At 49.6% G+C, this 23673-nt stretch overlaps 1 protein-coding gene across 5 annotated transcripts in view; it reads left to right on the top strand.

Annotated features, from left to right (window-relative positions):
- Window positions 1-23673, top strand: part of SLC5A9 (solute carrier family 5 member 9) — a 63057-nt gene that overhangs the window by 23763 nt on the left and 15621 nt on the right. For 2 of the 5 annotated variants that reach the window (XM_077957780.1, XM_077957799.1), the window contains exons 3-13: window positions 6676-6780; window positions 7099-7263; window positions 8433-8505; window positions 9395-9475; window positions 9797-10002; window positions 10205-10340; window positions 11589-11696; window positions 13648-13798; window positions 15597-15765; window positions 17239-17454; window positions 20429-20588. In XM_077957780.1, the coding sequence (XP_077813906.1) occupies window positions 6676-6780; window positions 7099-7263; window positions 8433-8505; window positions 9395-9475; window positions 9797-10002; window positions 10205-10340; window positions 11589-11696; window positions 13648-13798; window positions 15597-15765; window positions 17239-17454; window positions 20429-20588 (1570 nt within the window). Of the gene's footprint in view, window positions 1-6675; window positions 6781-6909; window positions 6985-7098; window positions 7264-8399; window positions 8506-9394; window positions 9476-9796; window positions 10003-10204; window positions 10341-11588; window positions 11697-13647; window positions 13799-15596; window positions 15766-17238; window positions 17455-20428; window positions 20589-23673 lie in introns of all 5 variants that reach the window. The other 3 variants (XM_077957770.1, XM_001102263.4, XM_028833971.2) reach the window with 2 other exon arrangements.

Below are 23673 nucleotides of genomic sequence, written 5' to 3'. Positions count from 1 at the left end.
ACACACACTCACACCCTCACACACACACTCACAACACTCACTTGTACTCACACACTCCCACACTCACTCTCACACTCCCACACTCCCACACTCACACTCTCACATGCTTCCACACTCACACTCACACACGCTCACACACAACACTCCCACACTCAACACACACTCTCACACTCACCATCCCACACTCACACTCCCACACTCACACACTCACACACACTCTCACACTCACACTCCCACACTCACACTCCCACACTCACATTCCTACTCCCACACTCACACCCATCCTCCCACACACACTCACACTCACACTCACACACAACACTCACTTGCACTCAGACTTACACACCCTTCCACACTCACACTCACACACACACTCACACACAACACTCACACTCACACTCACACACTCACACACTCACAAACACTTCCACACTCACACTCCCGCACTCACACAATCCCACACTGACACACTCCCTCACTCTCACACACACTCCCACACTCACACTCTCATATATAACACTCCCACACACACAACACTCACACACTCCCACACTCACACACACTCACACTCATCCTCACACATTCACACTCACACAAAACACTCTTATGCTCACACACTCACACACAGAAGTCTCACATTCACATATAACACTCCCAAACTTACACTCACACTCCCACACTCATATACTCAAACACAACACTCACTCACTTTCCCACACTCACTCTCACACACACACTCCCACACTCACATTCACACTCCCACACACACACTCCCAGACTCCCACTCCCACTCTCTCACACACAGCACCCTCACACTCGTACTAACATTCCCACACTCTCACAACACTCCCACACTCACACTCCCAGATTCTCACAGCTGCCTCACACACTCCCACACTCTCACAGCACCCTCACACTCACACTCCCGCACTCTCACACACAGCATTCTCTCACACTCTCACAACACTCGTACACTTGACACACCCACACTCTCACACACAGCACCCTCACATTCACACTCCCATACTCAACGCTCCCACACTCACACTCCCACACTCTCACACAAGCACCCTCACACTCACACTCTCATACTGTCACACACAGCATTCCCACACTCACACTCCCACACTCTCACACACAACACTCCCACACTCACTCCCACACTCACTCCCACACTCTCACACACAGCACCCTCACACTCACATTCCCACACTCTCACATAGCACTCCCACACTCTCACAAACACTCCCACACTCACATTCCCACACTCACACTCACACACACTTCCACACTCACATTCACACTCCCACACTCTCACATACAACACTCCTACACTCACACTCACACTCACACACTCACACACTCCTACACTGACAACCACACTCACACAACACTCCAGACACAGAAGAGTCTCACACACTCACATATAACACTCCCACACAATCACTCTCACACTCCCACACTCACACTCATGCTCCCACACTCACACACTCCCACAGTCACACACAACACTCCCACACTCACACACACACAACACTCCCACACTCACACTAACAGTCCCACACTCTCACACACAACACTCCTACACTCACACTCACACTCACACACATCACTCCCACACTCACACACACACACAGAAGAGTCTCAGACACTCACACTCACACTCACATATAACACTCCCACACTCACACACTCCCACACTCACACTCCCACACTCACACTCCCACACTCACACTCACCCTCACACTCATACACAACACTTCCACACTGACACACTCCCACACTCACACACTCCCACAGCTACATTCACACTCCCACACTCACACACAACACTCCCACACTCACACTCCCTCTCAGGAGTCTCACACTCACACTCACATATAACACTCCCACACTCACACTCCCACACTGAAACTCACACTCACACTCACACACAACACTCACACTCACACTCACCCACACTCACACTCACACACTCCTACACTCACACAGAACATTCCCATACTCACACTCCCACACTCTCACACACTTTCCCACACTCACAGTCACACTTTCACACACAACACTCCCACACACTCCCACACTCCCACACTCTCACACATGACACTCCCATACACTCCCACACTCACACTCCCACACTCTCACACTCCCACATTCTCACACATAACACTCCCACACTCACACACGCACACACAACACTCCCACAGTCACACTCACACTCCCACACTCCCACACTCTCACACAGAATACTCCCACATTCACACTCCCACTCCCACACTCCCACTCCCACTCTCTCACACACAGCACCCTCACACTCACACTCTCATTCCCACACTCTCACAACACTCCCACACACTCCCACACACTCACAGCAGCATCACACTCACACTCCCACACTCACATTCCCAGATTCTCACACACAGCTGCCTCACACTTACACTCCCACACTCTCACAGCACCCTCACACTCACACTCCCACACTCTCACACACAGCACTCTCTTACACTCTCACAACACTCGCACACTTACACTCCCACACTGTCACACACAGCACCCTCACACTCACACTCTCATACTTTCACACACAGCATTCCCACACTCACACTCCCACACTCACACACAGCACCCTCACACTCACACTCTCATACTCTCACACACAGCATTCCCACACTCACACTCCCACACTCTCACACAGCACTCCCACACACTCCCACACTCTCATGCACAACACTCCCACACTCACACTCCCACACACTCACAGCAGTGTCACACTCACACTCCCACACTCACACTCCCAGATTCTCACACACAGCTGCCTCACACTCACACTCCCACACTCTCACACTCACACTCCCACAATCTCACACACACAGCACTCTTTCACTCTCACACTTCCACACTTACACTCCCACACTCTCACACACAGCACCCTCACATTCACACTCCCACAACACTCCCACACTCACACTCCCACACTCTCACACACAGCACCCTCACACTCACACTCCCATACTCTCACACACAGCATTCCCACACTCACACTCCCACACTCTCACACACAACACTCCCACACTCACACACTCCCACACTCACACACAGCACCCTTACACTCACACTCCCACACTCTCACACAGCACTCCCACACACTCCCACACTCTCATGCACACTCCCACACTCACACTCACATTCCCACACTCACAACAGTCCCACACTCACACTCCCACACTCTCAGCATGCTCACACTCACACTCCCACACTCTCACACACAGCACTCTCACACTCACACTCACAATCCCACACTCACAGCACCCTCACACTCACACTCCTACACTCTCACACACAGCACTCTCACACACTCACACTCCCACACTCTCATACACAGCACCCTCACACTCCCACTCCCACACTCTCACAACACTCCCACACTCACACTCCCACACACACACAGCAGCCTCACACTCTCCCACACTATCACAACACTCCCACACTCATACTCCTAGACTCTCACACACAACAGCCTCACACACTCCCACACTCTCACAGCACCCTCACACACTCCCACACTCTCACTCCCACACTTTCACAACACTCCCACACTTACACTCCCACACTCACACACAGCACCCTCACACACTCCCACACTCTCACAAACAGCACTCCCACACACACTCCCACACTCACTCTCCCACAGTCACACTCCCACACTCTCACAACACTCCCATACTCACACTCCCACACTTTCACACACACACACAGCACTCTCACCCTCACATAGGCACCCACACACGTTCAAACATGCCCACACTCATACGTACTTACAAACTCATTCACACAATCACCCTCCCATTCTCACACTCACACCTTCTCTCATGCACTCACACACTCTCACACACACTGTCTCAGTCACATACACTCACATACACTCTCATACTCATGCTCATTTACACACTTACAGATGCTCACTCAGGCACATATTCGTGCACACTCACATCACCAGCCATCTTCACCCCTTCTCCCCACCCTTTTCGTTCTCACCACCTTCCCCACTCTCTAATGGTCACAGACTCGCTAAAGAGTAGCAGAAACAGAGGAGGCCTCCAGGTCTCTCTGGAAAGTTTAGGTATCTGGGACAGGAAGAAGTAGGGGCAGGGAGCTCTTGCTGTCCAGCGTGACAGAATCCCCAGGGATGGTGGGGAGCTGAGGCCTGGCAGCTCAGGTACAGTGTGCGGATCACTGGTGCTACCAGCCACCTTCTCATCAGGAGAAAGGAAAAACCCTTCAAAATGGTTCTTTTCAGCTAGTGCCCCCCAAATCACAGCCCTGGAAATGAAGGAAAGGAGGAGAAAGAAGCATGACAGAGCAGGTTCCTCTGACCACTTCAGGAGAAGCCCAGGGGCCCTGCTGACTGCCTGGTCAACCTACAGAGAACCGAGCTCTGGCCTAATGATTAGTGTGAGGAACCTGAGGCCTCCGAACAAGAGGGAGGCCTTAGCAGGCACTCCCATGTTCCCACTGCGCCCCAAACACAGAGCACACACCCAGTGGGAAAGAGAGGATGTGCTCCCCATCCTCTGGTAGGCCAGGCTGTGAGCTGTGCCTCCTGCACCTGAGACCTGGGTCCAGCCTGAGGCCAGGGTGAACACCAGCTCTGGGGAGGGAAAGCTCAGTCCCACCAGCACTGCTGGAGGGTTTGTCTGGGCGTCTGCCCTGCCTTGAGTCTGTGCCCCGTGAACAGTGTGTGGCTTGGAGGCTGAGAGCAGAAGGTGCAGTCGCCCGTCCTGTTCCAGAGAGGCCTGCATGGTCGCCCTCCCCACACCTCCCCTGCTGATGTTGTTTGTCTCCTGGGTTAGCAGCAGGGGAAGTGAGGTTAAAAACCCTGGGCTGGGTGGGGGTGGAGGTGCCTCACTGCTCCAAGAACTGCCTGGGGGAGGCTTCTTCCCCTGAAGCAGGAGGCCTGGCGTTCTCTGCTCTGGCTGGGTGGTCCAGCCCAGCCCTACCAGCACCCTGGGACCGCCTGAGGAAGAGTGTGTGTGTGTGTGAGTCCTGTGTGAATTTGTTTCCATGTGTGAGTGTGTATGCATGTGAGTGTGGGCACTGTGTGCATGAGTGTGCTTGTGTGTGTGTGCTTTGTGAATGTATGTGCACGTGTGTGCATATGTGTGCATACCTGTGTGCGTAAGGGCATAGGTATGAGGACATGTGCATGTGAGTGCACATGTGTGACTGTGCAAGTGCGTGAGTGCATGTGTGTCAGAGTATGTGTGTGCATGTGGGAGAGTGTGTACCATGCCTGTGTGAGTGCATGTGTGTGTCAGAGTGTGAGTGTGCACATGTGAGAGTGTGTGTACTGTGCCTGTGTGTGTGAGTGCATGTGTGTGTCAGAGTGTGAGTGTGCATGTGTGAGAGTGTGTGTACCATGCCTGTGTGTGCATGAGTGCAAGTGTGTGTACTGTGCCTGTGTGCGTGTGTGAGTGCACATATGAGTGTGCATGTGCACGTGTCAGAGGCACTAGCACCAGGGCCTCAGCAATGTCAGGCCGGTTGCTCATTCTGTGCCTTTACACTGTTGACTGCCTTTGTCTGAATTTCTCAATGCTTTTCCTCTCCTCTCACTTTCTCTCTCAAAGCACCTCCGAAAGAACAGGAAGTTGGGCGGAAGTGAGTCCCACATTGTATAGGTGAAGAAGCTGAGGTGTTGATAGAGGAAGTGATTTTATTGTGGTGACATAGGATACAAAAAGGAACACTGCTCTGCCCCCAGCTGCCCCAGCCCTCTCCCCGAGGTCTCCTTAGGCCTCCTCCCAGGCTCCAGAGCCCCTTCCTCTCCCCCTTCTCCCCTCCCAGTCAGGGATCCCATCTAACAATAAGAGATAATATTGACCAAGTGCGCATTAAGTGGCAAGCACCATTTGTGTAGTGTTACTGGGCCAGAGAGCCAGGAATTGAATCTTAATTTGGTCACTTACTAGTTCTGAGACTTGGGCAAGTTACCTATCTATGCCTCAGTTTACTCATGGGTAAGATGGGGATAAAAGTAGCACTGAGGGTTGTGGTGAGGATTAAATGAGTCCCCATACTCAGAAGGCCGGCTGGTTCCTGGAGATGCTGCACAGGCCCTGACTGCCCTGATCATGCTCACCATCATCACCACTCTCTACTGCCTCCCAAGTGCTTGGCTGCCCCCTTGGAGAACTAACTCAGCTCAGAGATCGACTTGGCCTGTGCTCAGTCCCTCGGCTCCACCCTCTGCCTGGCTCGCCCTGGGGTGGCAGGAGGGCTTTTCCTTCCCTCCTGTGGGGCTTCCCTATCCCCTTCAGCTTCCTTCCCTTGGAGGCCCTCAGACCCATGGCCTCAGTGCAGAGGTCCACACTCCCCACTTTCCAGGCTTCCTTCCCACTTTCCCCTTTTTTCCACTTCACCATTTACTCACTGGGTGACCTGGAGCCAGCGAGTTCATCTTTCCCTACATTAGTTCCTTCCTCTGTAACCTGGGATGACTAATACCCCTCCCTGCGGATATCTGTGGAATTGAATGTATTTATGAATGCAGCGCCTGGCATACAGTGGGTACCCAATAAATACCAGCTTCATGCCCCCTCACTACTCATGGTCTTCACTCCAGATTCATTCAGATCACTCCTGACTCCTGACCCTTGACTCAACTGTGCCTTGCAGATTGGAGCATCTCTGATGTCAAGCAATGTGGGCAGTGGCTTATTCATCGGCCTGGCTGGGACAGGGGCTGCCGGAGGCCTCGCCGTGGGTGGCTTCGAGTGGAACGTAAGGAAGCTGGTTTGGTTTTTCCAGAATAATGAGAGTCTAACCCACCTCCGTCTCTGGCATTAGTGCTGGGAGGATCCTTAGGGATGCCTAGGAGGCTGCATGGTGAATTGAGAATCCATTTCACAGATGAGGAAATCAAGGTCTGGAGGAGACAGAGGGATCCATGCAAGGTCACACGGGAGGACTGGGGTCAGGTCCCAGGTCCCTTATTTCTCTGTTTGGGGGCCTCCCACAGCACAGCGCTGCCTCTGGGTGGGAAGCCGCCCCTCTGTCTATATCCAGGACTTGGATATCTTCTTCTCCCCACTCTCCCAGGCAACCTGGCTGCTCCTGGCCCTCGGCTGGGTCTTCGTCCCTGTGTACATCGCAGCGGGTGTGGTCACAATGCCACAGTACCTGAAGAAGCGATTTGGGGGCCAGAGGATCCAGGTGTACATGTCTGTCCTATCTCTCATCCTCTACATCTTCACCAAGATCTCGGTAGGTGTCATTACAATGTGGCCGTTGTGTCTGGAAATGCTGATTTGGGAATTGCTGAGTGCATCACCATGTGCGTGTTGCTGAGGGGAAGCTGACAATCCATTGAAAAAAAGGAAGGCGGGACCTAGAAACCTTTAGCACATGCTCCCCCTCAGCACTGGGGTACTCAGAGATGAATGGTAAATGTTTTTGGAGTGAACGACAGCCGTTACACTCAAAGAAATCACCATCCAGAGTTCATTCATTTATTTTTTCATTAATGGATTATTCATTCATCAACTGTGTGTTAGTTGCCGAGATTTTTTGGAGTTAGAAAAGTCTTTAATCCTCCTCTATTGACCTAAACTCAGGAAACAAACCTAGATAGGTCAAATGACTTGCCCAAGCCCACACAGAGGGCTAGCTCTAGAACTGAAACTGAAGTGTGGGTTCCATGACCCAGTCCAGTCTCCTTCCACTCTGTTATGTTTTAGACCCCGTAACAGGTTCACAAAACAATCATGGAATGGGACCCACAAGCACACACTAAAGGGAACTGAGTCACTCCATTGCCAGGTCCAGGGCTGAAAAACACTTTAAGGCCCTTGTTCCACCAATGTTTGAGAATCACCCTAAGTCAGCTTAGGCTCAGGCTATAAGCCCTTGTCTGCTAATAAACCCAAGTATGTTGATGAGTCACATCCATGTCTATCTGCACCAGGGCTCCTGCCGCACTGGGTCAGCCGTGGGCCATCTGGCAGCCAAGTAGGCTCTGCTCTGCCAGGGAGCAGCCAGTAACTCTCTGGTTCTTCCTCTCTTCTCCTAAATGGCCTCTTCTTCTCCAGCCCAGCACCTTCCTTCACTTCCTCAGTCTTCCACTTAATTCCTCACCACTCCCTTCACATCTAGCAGACTACGCAATTAAATTTTTCTCAGTTTTGGGACTTTATACAGTACTTCTCTGCTTTAAAGCCTCCATGGTGCCTCAGTGTCTGCAAGATAAAGCCCACACTCTTTAGCATAGCATTTAAAGCTCATTTTCATCATGTGATGAGGGCTGAGGATGCCTGGTGTTGCTGGGCAGGCAGGTGACGTGTCCACACAGCCCTACTGAGGGCCTCGGGTGTCCTGGCCTCTTGGGTCCTGGCTCTCTGCAGACTGATATCTTCTCTGGAGCTCTCTTCATCCAGATGGCATTGGGCTGGAACCTGTACCTCTCCACAGGGATCCTGCTGGTGGTGACTGCCATCTACACCATTGCAGGTAGGCAGAGGGAAGGTCATGTTGGGCTGCCGAGACTGAGACAGGAAGAGGGAAAGAGGGAAGCTTTTGACTGGCAGAGACCACCCAGAGAGAAAGACTGAAGGAGAGACAACCAAAGAGAGACAGAGAGACATAACACTGATGCTGACAGAGAGAAAGAGAAACAGGAGAGGTAGAGACAAAGAAAGGCTGAGACAGAGAAGTAGAAGAACACAGGGGAACAGAATGAAAGACACAGGGACAGAGACCAGGGGGATGAAAAGGGCAGAAATGGGAGGAGGAACGGGTCAAGCAGAGAGAGGGAAGGACAGACAGTAATAAATACCAGAAAAGACTAACTGCCCAGGGAGCAAGGTAGAGAGGGGTACTATGACCCAAGCCAGAGTCACTGCAGGCTGCCCCAGGCAGAGACCACAACCCACCTCCTCCTGTTTCCTCTAAATCTCCTCGCACAAGGTTGGGCACCATGGGAGACCAGCTTGGGAGGACAGCCTTACTTATGGTTAAGTTGGGGTCCAGAGACGGGGTAAGGGGCATTTAGATGGACATTGGGAGGAGAAAGCAGGGAGTATTCCTGGCAGAACTACAAGCCAAGGAATGGACTTGGGATATTAAACAATAAGACAGAGCTGTGGCGTGATGGCCACAGTCAGCTGCTGTCAAGACAGAAAGAAGGGACCCCAGCACCTTTGACTGTGACCAGCCGGCATCCTGCCAGGGAGGGAGAGAGGGGAGCACTGGGTGTGGAGAAAGGCAGGTGGCCAGAGTTCCCGTGCTAAGAGGGCTCTGTGTCTTCTCTGGTCTCCCCAGTGTGGCCATGCATAGAGCAGGCAGCCAGAGAGGACCCCAAACTGGTGCTGACTGATGAGCCCTCTCCTTGGGTCCCCAGGGGGCCTCACGGCCGTGATCTACACAGATGCTCTGCAGACGGCGATCATGGTCGGGGGAGCCCTGGTCCTCATGTTTCTGGGTAAGAAAGAGACCTAAATACACCCCACCATCATTCTTAAATTCCTCTCTGTCCTGTCTCTGTCACCTCCAGAGTTCGATTGAAACTTTCCAGTGCTTAGAGCCATGTGAGCCATGTCCCCTCTCCAGGCTGCGGCTCCCAAAGATCAGGGTTCTCGCTACTTCAAACCAAGGGTCTTGAGCCCAAGCCCCATCTTCCTCTTTCACTCCCAATCCCCACGTCAGTTCCAACCTGAGAGCCCACATGAGGCTGGGGGCTGGACATGCTGAGTGACAGGCTCAGTGGGGTCTCAGGGCTGCTTCACTCACTGTCTCCTCACAGGCTTTCAGGATGTGGGCTGGTACCCAGGCCTGGAGCAGCGGTACAGGCAGGCCATCCCTAATGTCACAGTCCCCAACACCACCTGTCACCTCCCACGGCCCGATGCCTTCCACCTGCTTCGGGACCCTGTGAGCGGGGACATCCCTTGGCCAGGTCTCATTTTCGGGCTTACAGTGCTGGCCACCTGGTGTTGGTGCACAGACCAGGTAATCCCCAGCCAGGCTTAGCCTGAAGTGGGGTGGCTTCCTGCAGAAAAACCCAGCGCCTGCATGCACAGAGGGTTGGACCTCATTCTGGGATTGTGACTGGACTGGAGTAGGGGCAGTCACGCCCAGTGTCAGGGCTCACCTGTGGCTTAGTGAGCATTTCCTCAACCTGAGCTGCACTCCTCATTTGCTGCCCTTTCAGGTCATTGTGCAGCGGTCTCTCTCGGCCAAGAGTCTGTCTCATGCCAAGGGAGGCTCCGTGCTGGGGGGCTACCTGAAGATCCTCCCCATGTTCTTCATCGTCATGCCTGGCATGATCAGCCGGGCCCTGTTCCCAGGTAAGAGTGAGTCTTGCTCTCTGGGTGTTGGGATCTGGGGCTTTCAAGGAGTGTCTGGAGAATGGGAATTTGTCCCTCGGCAATGTTAGACCAGAGCAGGGGTTGGCAAGGTTTGTCTATTAAGAACACATAGCTAGGCATGGTGGCATGCACCCATATACCCAGCTACTTGGGAATGATGAGGATCCTGAGTCCAGGAGCTTGAGTCCAGGAGGTTGAGGCTGCAGTGAGCTGTGATTGCCCCACTGCATTCCAGTTTGGGAAACAGAGCAAGAGAAACCCTGTCAAAAAGAAAAGAAAGAACAGAACAGAACAGAACAAAACAGAACAGAACAGAAAAGAAAAGAGAGAGGGAAGAAGGGAGGGAGGGAGGGAGGGAGGGAGGGAGGAAGGAAGGAAGGAAGGAAGGAAGGAAGGAAGGAAGGAAGGAGAAAGAAGAAAAGAAGAAAGAAAGGAAGAAAAGAAAGAAAGAAAGAAAGAAAAAGAAAGAAAGAAAGAAAGAAAGAAAGAAAGAAAGAAAGAAAGAAAGAAAGAAAGAAAGAAAGAAAAAGAAAGAAAGAAAGAAAGAGAAAGAAAGAAAGAAAAGGAGGAGGAGGAGGAGGGAAGGAAGGAAGGGAGGGAGGGAGGGAGGCAGGGAGGGAAAGCAAAGGAAAGCAAAGCAAAGAAAGGAAAAGAAGGCCGGGCACGGTGACTCACTCCTGTTATCCCAGAACTTTGGGAGGCCGGGGTGAGGTCAGGAGGTCAGGAGTTTGAGATCAGCCTGACCAACATAGTAAAACCCCGTCTCCACTAAAAATACAAAAATTCGCTGGGTGTGGTGGCACGTGCCTGTAATCCTAGCTACTCAGAAGGCTGAGGCAGGAGAATCACTTGAACCCGGGAGGTGGAGGTTGTAGTGAGCCGAGATTGCGCCATTGCACTCCAGTCTGAGCGACAGAGCAAGACTCCATCTCAAACAAACAAACAAAACAAGATAGAAAGAAAAGAAAAGAACACATAGTAAGCAGTTTAGGCTTTGTGGGCCAAACATATAATAAATATTTCAGTAGAAAAAAATGTGAATCAGGTAGAAAGTATATGGGCAAGAAACTTACCAAAGACCTGGACACCATTTGCCCCTTGACCTTGAAGACACGGGTCCCTGTCAGTCTCCAGTGAACATTATCCTGTAGTTTTGGAAAGCAAATACTAGGCCAACCTGAGAAGGCACAAGATCATGGACTCTAACTGCCATCACTTCTTCCACAGACGAGGTGGGCTGCGTGGACCCTGATGTCTGCCAAAGCATCTGTGGGGCCCGAGTGGGATGTTCCAACATTGCCTACCCCAAGCTGGTCATGACTCTCATGCCTGTTGGTGAGTCTCTCCTCCCCAGCCCACCCTGCACTCTCACCTCCAGCCTCCTCCAATCTCCATTGCCCAGGAGGGATGGCACTAACATGGATGGGAAGAGGGAAGAAAACTATTCACCTCTGCACCCCCATCCTAACACACACACACACTTTTTACAAGCATTTGTACAGAAGACATCAGCTCTGTGGGTAGGTTCTGGAGATGTAGAGATAAAAGGCAGGCCCCTGCTCAGGCATCACGCGGTCTCCAGGGTGCCTGGACTTGCCAGAGGCACAGTCCAGTGGAACCAATGTGGTGACCCAGTATGGGTTAAGGGAGCCCTAAGGAGGAACCTGACCCAGCTGGAGGATGTCGGGAAGGTCTCCCAGAAGGAAGGAAATGGAGCTGCATCCCGAGTTAAATCTTAGGCAGACACAGTGGGAGGGGCATAGGAAATGTCATTCTAGGGATGAGAAGCTGTGCCTGCAAAGGCCCAAGGTGAAGAGAGGGCATGAAGTATGAGCTTAAAGAGGCCCAGTGTGGATGCAGGAGCCAGGAGGAATGAAGACAACCTTCCTGGTGGAGATGTCACTGCCAAGCCTTGTTCTGGAGCGGAGTGCTGGGACACTGGGGGGTTTTGGTCAGAGAGAGCATGACTGGCTTTGTGTTTCAGCAAGACCAGTCTGCGTGGACGACTCTGTATGAGGCAGGCTTGGGGGTAGGCAGGGAGATTGTCCATGGGGTGTTTGCAGTGGTCCAGGTAGGTGGACCAAGTCGGTGACATCAGAGATGAAGAGAAAGGATTTAAAGATGTTTGTGAGGTTGAATTGACAGGACTTGATTTGAGGGATAATACAGAGAAATCCTAGAAGGCTCCCAGATCTTGGCCTTTAGATGGTGGTTTTATAATGATATTGAGATTAGGGACATACGAAGAGAGGTAGGATTATGGAGGGCAGCAGAGAGTAGAGATATTCCCTCCCTGTGGTAGAAGGAGGAGTAAATCCAGGCAGTAGTGGCCATGGAGGGAGGCCCAGCTAGGACAGAGCTCCCCTGAGGGGCAGATTGGAGGTAAGCAGGGAGGGGAGCAGAGCAAGGGTCTCAAGTAGCCCTAAGCTCTGCTGTGGGGCTCGAAAGACAATAACTAAAGAGGGGAACAGAAGTCCCCAGAGGGACATGGGCACCTGAGTTTGGAGCACTTGAGTCTGAGGCACCTGTGGCTCTCCAAGGGAGAGAAATGGACATCAGAAGGTGGTTAAATATATGGATTTGGAGGGAAAGAGGACTGAGGTGGGACCCGGGCTGGGATGATCTCCCCAGGGGTGAGCACTCATATCTCTAGAAGCTTGGTCACCGTCAGAGAAACTTCTATATCAGTGGGCCCCATCCTCCCTTGTTCAAGTGGAAAAATAGGCCCAGAAATGGCAAGGAGCTAGCCCAAGGATCATACATACAACTGGTTACTTGCAGAGCCAGGAAACAAGCCCAAAGCTGCTACCTCCCAGGCCAGGGCTTTAGCCCAACACCACCATGTCAATGAAGAAGGTATAGAAACACTAAACAGATCCACCCAATTATTAATAATCACCTTTCTACTCTCCCCAGCAGCGACCCACTAACCAAGTATCTACAAGCTGTGAAACCTAGACTGAGATGTTAAAGCTTCAGAGAACCTAGTCCTACATGCCTTAATAGGATGGATGAGGAAACTGAGGCTCAGGGTGGGAGGTGGAGGGGCAAATGAGTCATGCAAGGCCACATAGAAAGGCAGGGAGAGAGCCTGGGCAGAACCCAACCTGTAGTTCTGTGGTCTTGGATTTCTTATCTGTGCTGGATGGGAGCCTCATCCAACCCCTTCCCTCTCTCATCCCCACCCCCAGCTCCTGACTCTGCAGAACGCTCCAACAGCTTCTGTGGTCCTGGCAGAGTCGGCCTTAACAGGCCAGCCGTTCACATGAGCCTCATCTCTCCCCAGGTCTGCGGGGCCTGATGATTGCCGTGATCATGGCCGCCCTCATGAGCTCACTCACCTCCATCTTCAACAGCAGCAGCACCCTGTTCGCCATTGACGTGTGGCAGCGCTTCCGCAGGAAGGCAACAGAGCAGGAGCTGATGGTGGTGGGCAGGTGCGCTGGCCCCTCCTTCCTTCCTTCCCAAGTGCCCTCTCCCCTCTCCCCTGCCCTGGGTTACCCGGAGCAGGTGTGGCTGGGTTGGACCCTGGACTGGCAGCCAGAGCACTGGGTTCAAGCTCCAGCTCTCCACATGATTTCAAGTAAGTCCTTTCCCAACCCTGGACCACTCCTTCTTTCTGAATAATAGGAAAAAACACCTCTTCCCTGGTAACTTTATCTTGGAATTGATCAACAGGGTTATTGAGAGATTAAAAAAGTACTTAAGAAATGAAAGGTAAGCTGTGTAAGCACAAGGAAATTTAGCAAGCAGCTCACCCAAGGTATTCCCAACCAACTCTGGATGTTACACCCGGTTTAAAAAAAATGCTATTAATTTAATCCATCAGATTCACTCTGAACATCTACGATGCATCACATCCCACATGCAGGGGACCCACAGATGGGTCATATGGCCCTGCCCTCAGGGTGCTCACAGTTTAATAAGAAAGGTGGAAACACAGGTAACACAGCAAGGTATTTGCATCAATGGAGATTTTCACGGGAGGGCTGTCTCCAAATGATGCAGAGCCTTGGACACCAAGCTAAGGAATTTGAACTTTATCTGTGGATAACAGTTTTATGCTTTTAAAAGCCTAAGTTGGTGGCTACTATTTTTGGTTTTCCATAGGCTGGAGATTTGTAGTTCACATAAGGTTAAGGGGCCCTTTTTAAAATCTTCGTTTCATAATCGAAGGTTCCCTTACTTGGGTTTCTGGACTAAAGTTCTCCCACTTTGTGGCTAGGAAATTGAATTGAGGAATCTTGCTTTTTCGCATCTCCCTGCCTTTGCACTCACTGTTCTTTCCACCAGGATGCCTTATGCCCAGGGCTGCCTAATGGATTCCTACTGCCTGCTCATCTGTGCACCCCCAGCCCTAGGCAAGGGGACTGGCAATTGCAGGATCTGAGTGCAGGACAGATTGTGCAAAGAGGAGGGGGATGAGTGGCAGGGAAGCTACTTGGGTAGCTGATGCTCTAGTGGAGTCTAAGAGAGGCAAAATGGGAGGAAAAGGAGAGGGGAAGACAGGTATGCAGTGACATGTCAAAAGAAGCATTCCTTATGTGTGCACATAAACTGGTTTTGCTATCATTTCCTCAGTCAGTGAGGTTCGGGCTCTATCTACTGGTCATATGTGTTATTGCACCCAACACATCCAAGAAAAGTTTTTCATCTACTTCACACATCTGCAAAATCATACATGCAGAATGCTTTGGGGACTTAGGTCTGAGCCACAGTTTGTTGAGAGGGAGTCAGGTGAATAAGTGGGATTCTTTCCCAAGATCAATGCCACAGTAAGGGAGAGAGGATCAGCGCCTGGAGGAGGGAGCAGTTCCTGGAAGCTGCAGTCATGCTGGGAAAGAGCTGCCTTACATCGGGCTGGGATGGAAAAGAGGGGAAGACATGCTACGCAGAGACCAGAGACCTTTTACTGGGGCGGGGGTGGGGCGGAATGTATGAATTCCGCCGTGAACAGCAACAGCTGGGTGACGTGACCTTGAAGGCATCTAATATATAAGTGCCACGGAGGCATTAGAATTATAAGTTTCTTCAATTCCACAATTCCGATATTCCGGGATTTTGAGACTAAGTTTCTGAATCTTAGTGTTTGAGATTCTGGCTGCCAACCTTCTCTGATCTAGTGACTGTGCATTTCCCTCCCTTCTCCCTTCCTGGTTCCTGCCCATGACCTTCACCCCACACCACACCATGCCCACCCGAGTGTGCCTCAGTGCCCTGTGCTCTCTCTGGCAGAGTGTTTGTGGTGTTCCTGGTTGTCATCAGCATCCTCTGGATCCCCATCATCCAAAGCTCCAACAGTGGGCAGCTCTTCGACTACATCCAGGCTGTCACCAGTTACCTGGCCCCTCCCATCACCGCTCTCTTCCTGCTGGCCATCTTCTGCAAGAGAGTCACAGAGCCCGTGAGTGCAGTGCACCTGTCTCTCACATACAGCAGAGGGGCTGGAGACCTGGTCTCTCAATCACCTGGTCTCTGTGACCTTGGGAAAATCCACCTCCCCTCTAGGCTTCCATTTTCCTGACCATAGCATCTGGCCTAGATTCATTCATTCACTCAACAAACATGTATCAGTCTTATAATGGCAGCTCCAGGGATGCAATGGTTTATGAGATTCATATAGCTGTGCCATCGCTGGGCTGGCAGAGAGATAACTGAATAAGCAATAATAATAAAGTATGCTGGCTGGTGGGAGAGTAAAGAGCACAAGCACCTAACCTATGGGGCTCCTGGGAGGGGTCAGGGAAGACTTCCTGGATGAAGTGACATCTGAGCTGAGGCCTGAAGGATTAATGGGAGGGGGAAGAATGTTCCAGACACAAGGAACAGTGTATGTGAACGTGCAAGAGAGACTGTAATATCTCTAGGGTCTGTTCCATCTCTAACACTATAAGGTTCTATGTGTAAGCAAAATAACAGCAATGACAATGATGATGACAAAGTGTGACCTTACAAGGGTTCCTGCACATGCATCATTCATGCAACGGCCCTGAAACCTGAGAGAATCTGGGAGGAAGCAAGGGGTACCCCAGGACTGGAGGCTTGGTTACTCCCCAGGATAGCCTAGAAGAGACAGGCTGGCTGTACCCTGAGAAGCTGATGGATATCATGGACACCGCTCCACAAAAACAATGTGAGAGTTCAAGGTCATTGAAAATGAGGTCATAGAACCCCCTCCCTTGATAGTACACCTAAGCAAGTGTCTACTGTCTGCACAGGTCTCATCTCACTGACAACGATGCCACACAGCAGGACCTGGATGAACTCTGGGTGTTTCTGCTCATTCCAAAGTTTTTGAAATCAGGATCAATATCTCCCATACTCTTACATGCTGGGAACAGGTACAGGTTAGGGCCAAGTGGAGGTATAAAGAAGAAAGACATGAGAGGTACCAGAGCTTTTCTTAAAAACAACAACAACAAAAGGGAAGTCTCTATTCTGATTTCTGATTTATCATAATAGAAGGTTGGGAAGGGGATCCTGGTATTCCCTGATTATTACAAAAGTTTATTCCATTGTAGTTGAATATTAACCATCTATTAATTACTTAGTGCTGTTTTAATTTTATGAATTTTTAAATTACTGCCCCCGATGAGACAACTCTGAGTCAGCAAGGCTGAGTCATTCGTTCAGTCAGTTCACAATGGAGCCAGGATTCAAATCTTAGTCTATCTGACTCTACAACCCCTATGCCACTGTGCCTTTCAGTCAAGACAAAGTCTCAGTACTAATGGGGAACTCATTTCCCCATTAGTAGATGGATTTTCCCAGCATGGTAATAAACCAATGGGAGACAGATTTGGGGACAGAGTAGTTTTACCTTCCTAGGGTCTCCCACCTGGATCGCACCTCAGCTCATGTCTGCCCTCTTTCACAGGGAGCTTTCTGGGGCCTCATGTCTGGCCTGGGAGTGGGGCTTCTGCGCATGATCCTGGAGTTCTCATATCCAGCGCCAGCCTGCGGGGAGGTAGACCGGAGGCCAGCAGTGCTGAAGGACTTCCACTACCTGTACTTTGCACTCCTCCTCTGCGGGCTCACTGCCATCGTCATCATCATGGTCAGCCTCTGTACCACTCCCATCCCCGAGGAACAGGCAAGTGTTGTGCTCATACTGAGGCCCTCCAGAAATGCTCTCCCTTCCCCCATAGCCTGGAATTCCACTGCTGACTTTTACTTTGTTGGGTTATGATCTCCCCTCTGGCCACTCAGATGTCCTTGGGAGGGAAAGTTCCTTGGGCTATGAATTCCCCAATGAAAAGTAATTCATTCAACTCAAAAATTACTCAGTGAGTACTTACTATGTGCTAGGCACTGTGCTGGGCTTACAAAGATAAATGGTCCCTGCCAGAGTTTATCCTCAGGGGGAAACAGAGCTGACACAAGCTGCCACTATACAAAGAGAAAGTGCAGAAGGGCCAAGCTCAATCGGAGGGGCCAAGCACAGAGGGAGAGGCAGTCACCTCCTGGGGGCCCAGGGAGGGCACACTGATGAGGACACTTTGAATTAGACCTTGAAGAATGAATAGAGAATTTTAAGTGGCCAAGAAACAAATACAAGAGAAAAGAAACAGAGAGCTTATTAAGTGAAGAACTCAAATTGAAATCCTCACCTCTCACAAGCAACAGCCCTTGAACACTGATGCTTGGTCTTCTGCGGCCTTTTTTCCTTACAGCCTAGAGGTAGAGCTGCTGAAATAAAAGACCACCGGTTGGGTGACTTAAGCAACAGAAATGTATGGTTTCACAGTTCCAGTAGCAGGAAGGCTGAGATCAAGGTGTCTGCAGCGTTGGTTTCATCCAAGGCCTTTCTCTGTGGCTTGTAAAAAACTGCCTTCTCCTTTTGTCTTTACACGGTCTTCCCTTGTGCCTGCCTGTGACTGAATCTCCTCTTCTTTTAAGTCATAATGGATTATGGCCCATCCTGGTGACCTCATTTAACCTTAATTGTCTGTAAAGACCCCATCTCCAAATACAGTCACATTCTGAGGTACTGGCGGTTAGGATTTTGACATAGAAATTTTGGGAGGACACAATTCAGCCCATAACAGAGCCCATGCTGGAAGTCAGTCCCTGAAACACGGAGTGGATATCAGGGATAATACTCTTTTGATGGATGGTTCTTTAGAGTTTGCAAGATGACTTTATACCCTTGGTTTCACTGATTCCCACAAAAAAAGCAGGGCCTTCCCAGGCTGACTTTTCCAGTGGCTCACACCAGAAATGAGCCCCTCCTCCCGCTGAATCTTCAACCTCTTCTCCATTGCCTGTTTCCTCCCTCTTCATCCTGAAGTCTTCCCCAATTGAAAATCCTTCCCTGAATCCTGTTATCCTCTAGTTCCTGCTGCCTCCCTCTCCTCCCTTCAACAGCAGACTTTTGCAAAGAATGGTTTCCTTTCCCAGCCTCCACTTCCCACCTCTTGTCTGTTTCTCAGCTGCTGCGTCTGGCTGTTGTCCCCAACATTCCGCTGACATTTCTCTCACTGAAGTCACTGATAACATCTTATTGCTAAAATCAAAGGTCATGTTCCTGTCTTTATTTTAAATGAATTCCCAAGAGAACTGGACACTACTGACCACTTCCTGCACCCCGAAGACCTCTCTTCTGTTCCCTTCCATGAAATATCTCTCCCCTAGGTTTTGTATTTTTGTTGTTTGTTTGTTTTGACTACCCTTCCAATCACTCTTTTGACTTCTTCACAGGCTTCTCTGTCTGCGCTGAAAAATCAGTGTTCCTTAGGAACCCATCTATGGCCTATAACCTCTCTCACCCTACAACACTCCTGGGCTATCAATTCACCACTTTCTATGTAAAGTTGACTCTCAATTCTCTATCTACAGCCAAAACCCCTCTCCCAAGATTCAAACCAAAAATCCAACTGTCCCCTGATGACATACAGAGACATAGTCCATATGCTACTGGTGACACCCAGTAGAAGTATTAGGTAAGGTTTATTGAGAGATACTTATAAGCAAGGAAGCTTCCCAGGCTCTCATGATCCCAGAGAGATGCATGCCTGGGACCAGCATAGCGGAAAGTAAGAAGTTGGGAGCAGGATAGGGGATACCCAGCTCAACATGCACCAGAAAGCTGCCTCAGAGCTCAGGCAGTGGTAAGTCCCACACCACCGATATGAGGCAGAGAACTGCTGTGTTTTATTTTGCTGAGTCACCAAAAAGGAGAAGAGAGAAAGCCACCAGGGCCATCCAAGGAAGTAAGTTTTATTTCTCCTCACCTGAACATCTCCACTAGGACGACCTGCAGACTCCTGAAGCACATCATCATATTTGTGTGTGCACATGTTCTCTCTCTCTCTGTCTCTGTCTCTATCTATCTCTATCTCTCTTCTTTCTCTCACCAGCACTAATACCCACTCCTTGTCCTGTGTTCTTTATTCCTGGGAGAGGCACCACTACACGTCTGGTCACCCAAGGCAGGAACTCTGGAGCTGTATTAGCCTCTCCCATGTCCCTCACCTGGCTCTTTCAGTCAGTCACACTGTTCTGATTTCACCTCCTTTATCCATTTCCTCAGGTGTCCATTATTTTTGGCTTCATTTTTGCATTATCCTCCAATCTGGACCCCTTTCAATTCACTCCAAGAGGTCTTTGAAGATTCTGGCACTTACAGTCTCTATCTTCTTCTTAAAGTCTGCAGTGACTCTCCATTGCCTACAGGGTTTTTGCTCTTTAGGTCACAACTCCTCAGCCTGACCTTTGAAGCCTCATTCTCAAGTGCCTGCCTCCCTGTCCAGCCTCGTTTCCCTCAGTCTGTAAAATCCATGAGGACAGGACCCAGGTGTGTTTTAGGTCTGTATTCTAGCACCTGGCACAAGCCTGGGGTAGAGCACTTGATGTAGAGCAGGGAGTGTTCATATTTGAAGAAAGAGGAAGTCAGGGCTAAGATCCAAGCCTTAGGCAAGTCTAAGATCAAACTTGACTCCCAGTGCTGGCCTTGTTCATTGTACTCTTTGCTGTTTTTCGGATGGCCTTCCACAAATGGGCCTCTGTTTTTCTACAGCATGACTTCTCTCCAAGGCAACTGACTCCAGTGTCTTCTTTCCCTCCAGCTCACACGCCTGACATGGTGGACTCGGAACTGCCCCCTCTCTGAGCTAGAGAAGGAGGCCCACGAGGGCACACCGGAGATATCCGAGATACCAGCCGGGCAGTGCCCCGCAGGAGGTGGAGCAGCGGAGAACTCGAGCCTGGGCCAGGAGCAGCCTGAAGGTAGGCTGCGGCAGGCCGGGGGATACTCATCACAGAGGAACAAGTGGGCACAGACTTATGTCGTGGGCGGCCTTTGGGATGGGGCCTCTGAGGAAGCCCAATAAATATCACCCTAACTCCCTTCCCACATGGCTATTGAACTATTAGAAAAATAAGATAAATGAGTTAGGTAGATGGGAGCCAAAACAGTGCCCTCATTACTGATCAAGTGTAAGTGGAAAGAGTTGGTTTATATCTGTGGGGAGATCCACTTCTTAATACTGAACCCCCATATTCCACGGAGGTACCCATCCAGTCACCAGCAGATCTGATCGGGGCACAGAATAAAGAGGGCATGCTTGGCTCAGCCCTGTCCTCCCTATAAAGAAGGGCAGGGCTAAGCTAAGCATGTCCTCTTTATCCTTCCCAAATCCACCCACATGGAAGTCCCTTCTCCCCTAGGCTGAATGAGTATAAGGGCAGAAAATCAAAGAATGTTACACCCACAGGGTTCCCTCCACATGGAAGGAAACATGAGGCATGACAAAGAAACCCCTCACCCGTGTCCCCACCACCACTTTTCTTTATTATTTATTTATCTCTCGGGGCTCAACAAGTCTGCCTACAGTCATACAGAAGCGTGGTTGTGCCTCGTGGGATGAGAGCAGCCATGCCTCCATACAGTTGTTTTGTTTCCTGAGGTTCCTCCAAAACACCCTCCCACACCTCCGGGTGTCTCCTCGAGCTGCCGATGAGCCATGTGACATATGAAGTGCATCCCTGGGGGTTCCTACATGTGTTAGAAGAGTATGTCAGCTAAATCTACTTGAAGGCCACACAGTATCTACAGTTGAAAATTATTTTAAGACATGATTTGAGGTACCTGTGTTAGACACAATGCAGCTATCACCTTCCTGAGTTAAACGAAATAACAATATTAAAACATTCTAATGATAGAGTGAAAACATTATAAAGATTTTTTTCAATTAAAAAAATCCCAAGGAAAATGTTAAACTCTATAAAGCTCTACCTGGGTGACAAAATAATCTATATGCCAAATCCCAGTGACATGCAATTTACCTATATAACAAACCTGCACATGTATCCCTGAAACTAAAATAAAGGTAACAGAAAAAAAAAAGTGTCCCAGGAAAATAAATAAATAAATAAAATCCAAAAAGTTAAATAAGTTTGCAAATTAAAGTCCGAAATCAATCTCTCTTGCCTTTGTGAATTAAAAATTCAAAGAAATTTAATTCTTAGATCTATTTTCTGCCTCAGTGAAAGAAGGTCTCAATACAAGTAGATGAATAAGACATAGTCTCTGTCCCCAAGGAGGTGAGAATCTCTTGGAGGCAAACAGGTAGTGCAAAGATGTAGAGTTTACACTAAAATGGACAAAAATGTCAATAATGTAGTAATATTGGGCTTTTAAACACAATGGTATGCCATTGTTTATAACATCCAGGCAGAGAAATAAAATGCATCTTCATGTGAAAAAACAGTAAAATCATTAAGTTTTTTAAAAAACAGGTCTCAGTGCCTGGATGGAGTTAGGGTTCCCTCAGCAGCTGCAGCTACTTTCTCTCATTGGATTGGCCGTAGCTCTAGTTTTATACCAGCCTCTCTGGGCCAAACTTTAAATATTTCTAGTGAGCTAAGAGCATAGACAGGATTAGCAAAGCATCACTTGCTGCACCAGCATGGTTGGCAATGCCATGCCACTCGGTTCTCGTGCCTTTGCCAGGTTTGAGGGGCCCTATACTTTCCTCCAGACCTGCAAAGGATTCCACCTTTCTTGAGGCCCTTCACCTTTGCTTAAGGCCTTGATTCTAGAGAAACAGCCACTTGCCTAATGTTAATGACATCACAACCCCCAGAATCCCACCAAGGTCTAAGGCTCAAAGCTTCTTCCCAAGCTACGGCAGTTAAAAGCCAATAATCCAGTATAAAAAGCTATTCATAACAATGGATATATTTTTTTCCAAACTTTCGTGGTTAAAACCCACATAGGCTCACTTCAGAAGATACTACCAAAGATCAACATCACCCTGCCTGGTCTTATCAGTTGCCCCTATTACTTCATGATATTTTGCTTTGCAAATATATATATATATATATATATATATATATATATATATATATATATATATTTTAAACTGCTCCCCCATCATCATTGCAAAGACTGGGTCCTGGGCCTTGTAAAACTTATGGTATTCAAGAAAGCAATCTGAAAGCATGAGCTTTTGTAGATGAGGCAACTGCCAAGAAAAGGAGGAAGGAAGAAGGGGCAAAGCTGCAAAGAAGCTCCTACAGAGAAAGAGGAAGGAGACAGCTTGTACTTTCCCACTGCTGAACCCCAGAACTAGGCAAACTTACACAGAGTTACACAAATGAAACTACTCCCTGGTTGGTCCCCAGGCCAAGGGACAGAGTCATCCCTGGAGAAGCCGAGAGGAATGCCTGCTCCCTGTGGATGACTTGCTCCCAAGCAAGAAAAAGGAGGCACCAAGTCAGCCAAGAAGTCCAATGAGAGAAGCTCACCCCCCTTCACAGACCACCACCATGAGGAAGTAGAAGAGTAGGGAAAGGCTGGTGCTATTATACATTAAAGCTCCTTCCCTGCCCAGAGAAACAAACATCAGAAATAGGGAAAAGGCACCCTGTCTCAAAAAACCTGCAGGCAGGCATAAGCCAGGCAGTATAATGTTGAGTCCTGAAAAGGAAAGTTAAAAATATTTAAAGGAGGCTGGCACAGTGGCTCATGCCTGTCATCCCGGCACTTTGGGAGGCCAAGACAGGGGGATTGCTTGAATTCAGGAGTCAAGACCAGCCTGGGCAACATGGCAAAACCCCGTACCTACAAAAAATGCAAAATTTAGCAGGGTGTGGTGGTGCACACCTGTGGTCACAGCTACTCAGGAGGGTGAGATGGGAAGATTGCTTGAGTCCAGAAGGTTGAGGCTACAGTGAGCCATGAATGTGCCACTGTACTCCAGCCTGGGCAACAGAGTGAGACCCTGTCTCAAAAAATATATATATTTATATATATATATAAAAATATATATTTTTTAAAAATATAAAATATGTATATAAAATATTTTTA

The sequence above is a fragment of the Macaca mulatta genome, chromosome 1 (genome assembly GCF_049350105.2).
Source record: "Macaca mulatta isolate MMU2019108-1 chromosome 1, T2T-MMU8v2.0, whole genome shotgun sequence".
In the NCBI taxonomy this organism is placed as follows: domain Eukaryota; kingdom Metazoa; phylum Chordata; class Mammalia; order Primates; family Cercopithecidae; genus Macaca; species Macaca mulatta.
The sequence above is the reverse complement of the archived record's forward strand: the minus strand, read 5'-3'. Positions and strand labels throughout refer to the sequence as shown.